The sequence below is a fragment of the Trachymyrmex septentrionalis genome, unplaced genomic scaffold, assembly GCF_001594115.1.
Source record: "Trachymyrmex septentrionalis isolate Tsep2-gDNA-1 unplaced genomic scaffold, Tsep1.0 scaffold128, whole genome shotgun sequence".
Lineage (NCBI taxonomy): Eukaryota > Metazoa > Arthropoda > Insecta > Hymenoptera > Formicidae > Trachymyrmex > Trachymyrmex septentrionalis.
The window spans coordinates 485,036-492,184 of NW_017304417.1; the positions used below are offsets into that span (position 1 = coordinate 485,036).

At 30.3% G+C, this 7,149-nt stretch overlaps 1 protein-coding gene across 1 annotated transcript; it reads right to left on the bottom strand.

Moving 5' to 3' along the window:
• Positions 1-10: 10 nt before the first annotated feature.
• Positions 11-5,229, bottom strand: LOC108756515. The gene is made up of 8 exons (XM_018500392.1): positions 5,086-5,229; positions 4,853-4,972; positions 3,647-3,764; positions 3,120-3,381; positions 613-703; positions 373-509; positions 131-263; positions 11-61 (listed from the first exon to the last, which is right to left on the bottom strand). Exons 1-8 carry the CDS (start codon positions 5,227-5,229, stop codon positions 11-13), a joined length of 1,056 nt encoding a protein of 351 aa, XP_018355894.1.
• Between the last annotated feature and the right edge of the window lie 1,920 nt (positions 5,230-7,149).

Genomic DNA, 7,149 nt, shown 5'->3' on the forward strand with positions numbered 1-7,149 from the left:
AAGTAATAAATTATTGAAAGGACGCGAGTACCGTAAAATACGACATCGAGGTTTGTAGAACCTTTAAGGTAAGAACATCAAATGTTATTAAAATTATTCGAAAGAACATTTGCGACAATTCTTGCTTTACCATAGTGAAGCTCTGTAGAGAGAAAATGTAAACTTTTCCGGCGCTTAAGAAACTCGGATAAAGACTTTTCATCATCACTAGTATGATTATCTTTTGTAATTTCATGGATGCTTTATACCAGAAGCTGTTATACCTGCGATATTTTTAAGACATATGGAAAATACAGGAAATAACATTATACTTGTATCTATAATTAATCACATATATATTATTTAGATGATTCAAAAATAATATCATCTTACATTTTATCGCGTATCTGAAGGCTGTGATCTATCAGTCTTTGTCCTTCGAAACTAAGAAAAAACAAATGAATCAATTGGCCACCGATATAGAACACGTACCTTGTTGCTTCTAAGATATCGCTTTTATCCTGTGTAATCTGTAACACAAGAAATACGTACAATATTTGAACTCTTCTTCATAGAGTGTCACTTTGGGTATGTAGGTTTTAAAAATTGTAAGAATCATGTAATCAGACGTACTTGCAGCAAAGTAATGCTCATTCCTATAGTTACTATCAATATTTGCATAGCGAAAGGTATAGTAAATGTATCTTCAAGAAGTTGCGCATATCTGCGACAAATGAGAAATTTCAATCGTGAAGAGTTATTATTTTTAAATTTATCCTGTGTGCACATTTACGTCTATGCAAATGTGCCTGTTACATTTCGTATTATTGTTTACCATTCACATCGTACACTCACTCTAAAGCTTCGCGGTGTTTACGTATGAGGAATGCAACTCTCTTGGAATATATAGTAATATCATCAGAGTTTAATGATGATACAATTTCCATTTTATTTTTACAATCGTGAAACAAGTGTTCATAATAAAATCTGTAAATAATTCGCGATATAACATACAATAACATACAATAACATCGATGCCATTTAATTTCAAGTGTCTCTATTACAAGATTATATACTATAGGCCAAGGAATGGAAAGTTATTTTTAAAAGTAACAAACTGCAGTTACTTGTTACCGAGTCAAAAAAGTAACAAGTTATCGTTACTATAGTTACTGATTTTTAAAAATAACTCGTTACAGTTACCGTTACTTTAAAAAACTATTCATTATTTCTTCGTTACTTTTTTAACATCAGTCTAAATGCTAAAATACAACCAGTCTAAAAAAATGTACTATTTTTTGTTTAAAAGCATTTTTCGTTGATAAAAGTAATACACAATAATGATACTAGCTTTAGTTTTTAGTTTTTTCTTAAAAACATTATTTTGTAATTTTGAAACTGTAAAATATGCTGCAAACCTAGATGTCTGGACGAAATATCACGTAAAAGTCTAAAATAATTCCAAAAATAATGGTATATTCCTCAGTTGTCAAAATCATTGCGCTGCGGCAGTTGACAGCTATCAACATTTCAGGAATTATTTTATACTTCTATATGATATCAGACATATCACAATTTGTTATATATTTTACGGTAAAACTTTCCCTTTACACAGCCTCAAATGACCTTCAATCGACTTTGACCTTGGCTTTGAGCGATTTTTTATTATGTACTTTTTATTATGTATTTTTTATTATCAACGTAAATTATTTGTAAATTTAATTTGTTATATTATATAACTATTACTATAGTTTTAATTAAGATTACATTTTAATCCTTAGTACCTTAGTTTTGGGCACCCTTACTATATACGTTCGATTATTAGTGTTCTGGATTAATTTTCATCACTTTTACAAGTACATAAAAATAATTAAACAATTTTTACGTATATTTTGACATCTTTAGAAAGTATTTGTATAGTTGTATACTTATAACAAATTGCAGATAAATTATTATAACTAAATATAGTTAACAAAATGAAAAAAATACACTGTTTCATACAAAAATGTAAAACTCTGAAATAAGAATGTTTAAAGAAAAAATATGGTTCAATTTTAAAATTGACATTCCAAACTATAAAAAGAAAAACAGTTCAAGTGTAGACTGTTCAAAAAATTTAATTATTGAGTAACCTAAAGATGATGTTTTTTAATATGCATAAACAGTTATAAATTAAAAATATATTGCATTAACATTTTAAACAATGCATTTTATGATTGCTATTGTGTTAAAAAACTTATACTTTATTAGGAAAATATTTTTTATAACATTACTGACAACATTTAGAATAAGAATGTTTATTAAGGGCTAATATATTGTTCTAGGGTTAAATTCTTTTTTTAATAAATCGTGAAATATTCTCGCAATACAACTAACAATTAATTGAAAATAAAGAAAAAAAAATTTTTTTAGTTAAAAAATGTACACTTTGTACACACGTTGGATCATTTGTAATCCAGAGGTGAACTTCGGAGTTATGCCAATTAAAGGATACGTACGAATTGAGGTGAGCAACACAAAACTTGTTCTCTGAATGCCAAACTTTTTAAGAATAGAAAAGAAACCGTTATTTAACCAGGTGTTCTTAGTATTTCAAAGAAAAGAAAAGTGTAACACGAATGATTCAGAGATGTATTAAGGGTTAAGATGTATTAGGGGACAGAAAATTTCGTTGACGGGCAGTTTGAAAAATTTGTTATATATACAATTCTAAAATATTACGCATGATCAAGCTTGGACTAAAATTTCTTTTTTTTTAATAATAAGTTAGCTTACAATTTAATACTAAATAAACTAATTACAGAGGCGTAACATCTTAAGATATTAAAGCGGTCTTGAATCAAAACAAATTATGAATACTATCTAAAGACTGAGTAAACGAAAATTATGTTATAAATATATTAGGTTTAAAATACAAAAATAATATAAAAGTAACTGTAAAATTTTTTTTTGTTACGAAAAAAATGTAACTGTAACGGTAATGCAATTACATTTTTTTGTAACGGAAACGAATTTTACAGTTACCAATAAGTTATCAAAAAAAGTAACTTGTAACTGTAACTTCGTTACAAGTAACGAGTTATTTCCATTCCCTGCTATGGAATAGCTTTGTATGCTCGTGTCATAAATGATTTCCTTACCCTGTTATAGCAAATTTGCTACAAACATGCTCGACATATGTTACAAACAAGCAATCGTGGGCAATTATACCGGCTATAACAATTTCCCAGGCCACAATGGCATGCCAAAATATTTGAAAAAAATGTTCTCGGATGTCTACGAAGTAGTATCCTCGATATGGTGGTAATATGGGACGGGATTCATTAAGAGGCAATATGATATCGAGAGTATGCGGTATAAGGGACATTGACATGAATACAATTATCGCTGCGAAGCAATATACTGCAACGTACTGTATTAGCAAAATACTTGTGAAAAACGCAATTTATGTAAATGTCATATATATACATATATATCACATATTTTATGTGTATATATTATTGGGTCGTCCGGAAAGTTCGTGCGTATTTTCCGCACGGACCTTTCCGGATAACCCAAGGTTGTCCGGAAAGTCCGTGCGTATTTTCCGCACGGACTTTCCGGACGACCCAATATATATACACTCATATGACGCGAATACAGATCGATCACATTGATTTCAACTTACCAGAATATATCAAAGAGAATCGTCTACCATTTGCAGCGTAGGACTTCATAATTTCGTATTCTTCATAAGTATTTAATTCTTTCCAATCGTAGAGCAAGTGTTGAGTAAGATCTTTAATCTGCTTAAGATCAATCGTATTAGAATCTTTCTTATGTTTATATAAGATTTATGGTATGTCAAAAAAACAACATAATTCCGAGTGTCTATATTTCTCTTTTTCTTTTTATTAAATTTCTAATTAATGCCTAATTTTCTAATTCTTCAAAGTTGTTTTTTTCCATTGTGGCGACAATTATCGCCACGATTATATATAAGACAAAGATGCGTTGCATTTCAAAGAAAGGCACGCATAACGTTTTTCGATACACGGGCCTTTATGTACGCAGTCAATACAAGCTTGTACACGCAACTGTTTCTTTTGACAGATCGGGTAAATTCCTTCTTCGCACCGTGCCGAGAATGATGAGGAAATGCACGTACGAAATAATAACTAGTAATTATTAATTATTATCTTCCGCTAGTTAAACGGATTATTTTTAAAATATAAATATGAGGATAAAAGGGGACCTGCAGAAATAATATTGTGATACGAAAGAAGGCCGGAGAAGATTGACGAAACGTGCGAGCATTTTTGCGAGAAAAATAGAGATTCGACTGTGAGATTCCGGAGAGATGGGACTGATGTACAGAGTAAGAGAGATTAAAACGGATCTAAAAATATCTACAAGTCTTTGCATTGTACATATCACCGCCACGGATACAAAATCCTTTGCCTAAAATCCTCGAACTTCTTACACACGCCATGGATACTAAACCATAATTCATCTTTGATCATTTTTTGTCATAATTTTTAAACATTCATCTATTTTATTCCAATATTGAATTTCTTTTAGTGAGGTGAAGGGAGCTCAACTATGATAAATTAGTCATCACATATATAATGTATTTATAATAGTAATTTATGTCTCTGCAGAAGAGAGAGGCTCAAAAATGAGTCAAAATATGTAAGCAAATTAATTTAATAGAGTTTTATGTTACATTTATATATTATTTCGCACAACAATTACTTGACTCCTATTTGCCCTTTTTTCACTTAATTTCTTTTGAACAGCAAGGAGTCCTTGTGAATTAACTTATGTTTTTTAATTTGGACATATTTACATATTTAATGCTCCTAATACTTGATATGTATATTAAAAAACGTACTGTATGAATGTTGAATTCGAAAGTGTACACTTTCAATAGAGCCACAAATGATAATAAATACGCTGTCATTGCTTGAAGGGTGCAATGCAAGCTTTTTTTGCACATAAATTGATATGCTACCTGTGAAAAAAGTATCAAATTATATGTACGTAATTTTCCTAATAAACCTTTCTGTCGACGATTAAAAAATCGTTGATAAAAGTATAATGTATCATATCAGTATTGTCAGTTACCTGTGGTATCAGTATAGTTAACAAGATTATAGTTAACAAGGCGATACGAAATATTCTTGTTTTTGGCTTTAAATATGGCCACATACCAGTGAGAGATGATATTTTACAAACGATATTATAATATCGGCTGCATATAGTTTCCATAGCTTTCGGAGAAACTCTGCTACTTCGTACTGTTCGTTATAGTCGAGTTGTTCTCTCCTCTACCACGATCAACGAATTGAGAGAATTGCTATTATCGAATGTGACTCTCTCTCTCTCTCTCTCTCTCTCTCTCTCTCTCTCTCTCTCTCTCTCTCTCTCTCTCACATGTAATAAAACTTTATTATACGTATGTAAACATCAATCCTTACTAAATAATTTTTTGTATGTCAGTGACTGACATATGTACATTTTATGGTCAGAGTGGTTTGAGGTAACGTTTATTCTTTTGACACTAATTATAAGTTTTCTAAGCATCTAAGTGCCGAGATATCGATTTTCCAAGTTCCCTCCTTCCTAGTATAGAATACATCAATTACAGAAAAAAATAATACGATAGAATATTGATATCTGCCATTATGTAATGTACGTGTTCTTGCATAACGCGAGTATAATCCCTCGAGAAAAAGACCAATGTCACACGTGATCTGCATTCAATAATATCGTTGTTCAAACAGAAAGGTCTTATTTAACTATTAGGTTCGGAAAGTAATTTCGTTTTTTCTTATGAAAATGAAAGATGATTTTCAATCAGACGCGTTTCAAATGATCATGAACGGTCGATTTCGATAAATTTAATCTCTCAGCGATCTCACGAGTTGTTATTCGCCGGTTTGGATCAATTAATGCCTTTATTGTGTCTTCATCAACTTCAACTGGCCTTCTAGAACGTGGCGCATCTTCAACATCAAAATTGCCGGATCGAAATTTTGCAAACCAGTTTTGGCATTGGCGTTCTGTCAATACATCTTCTCCATACACATCGGATAATTTTTTTCTTGCTTGAACAGCATTTTTACCTTTTCGATAGTAAAAGAGTAAAATATGCCGAAAATGTTGCTTTTCATTTTCATATTTCATCATTTTTTCACAAGCAAGCCTTGCTATATCAGCTGTCAAAATATATAATGATTATGCGACTTAAGTGTGAAGTTGGCTGTGAAAAAATACAATAAGTCCTCTGTTGGGAAAAAACGAAATTACTTTCCGAACAACCTAATATTTTGGTAATATCGATAACTGGCTTTAAATAAAATTGAAATTGATCCAATAAGTTAATACTGTTGTTTATTAAAAAGAAAGAAATAATAATTATATATTATATGTGAGATAATTTATGTGAGGGGAGTGCGAATATATAGTAGTTCATACTCGCGAAGGCGACTGTCGTGACGGACTCTATCCCGAGATTATTATATTTTTCTACTAACTGACTGATTACCTTTTGTAGTTCTTTAATATTCTGGTAAAGAGGGGGTCTTCCCAGGACCAATCAACACTCTTCAAGATTTGGTAGGGCCTATACTCGCACTTGTTTTCTTAAGATAAGACAGCAAGGCTTCACTCACTAGTAAGTTCTACTGTCGACAATACGAATCTAGGTTTTATGTTAAGAATAAAAATTCAATTTTCTTAATTAACATCCGCCTTACGAGGCGTAGTAATAATATATTTTAAATTAGTTTTAATTTTATGGTGGAAAAGAAAAAAGAAAAGAAAGGAAAAAAGAAAAAAAATAAAGATATTCATCCTTGCATTCGAGAAGATCTTAATATATAATGTTACTTAATATATATTACTACTTAGTATATAATACTTAATTATTAAACATATGCTATTGTTTAATTATTATTTTAGAAAAAGGGCCTTCAAAAGAAAAGGAAAGATTGTAGAATAGATATTCTTTATCTATGTGACGCATAAGGGTATACATGATCTATCTGTTTAAATGTTTAAATAAAGGAACTAAATATGTGGAAAATGCTTTGCTATAAAAGGGAAAAAAACAATATATAAAAGGTATAACAATATATAAAGTTTCGAAATAAAGATAAAATAGAGACAAAATATCAAAACCAAGAC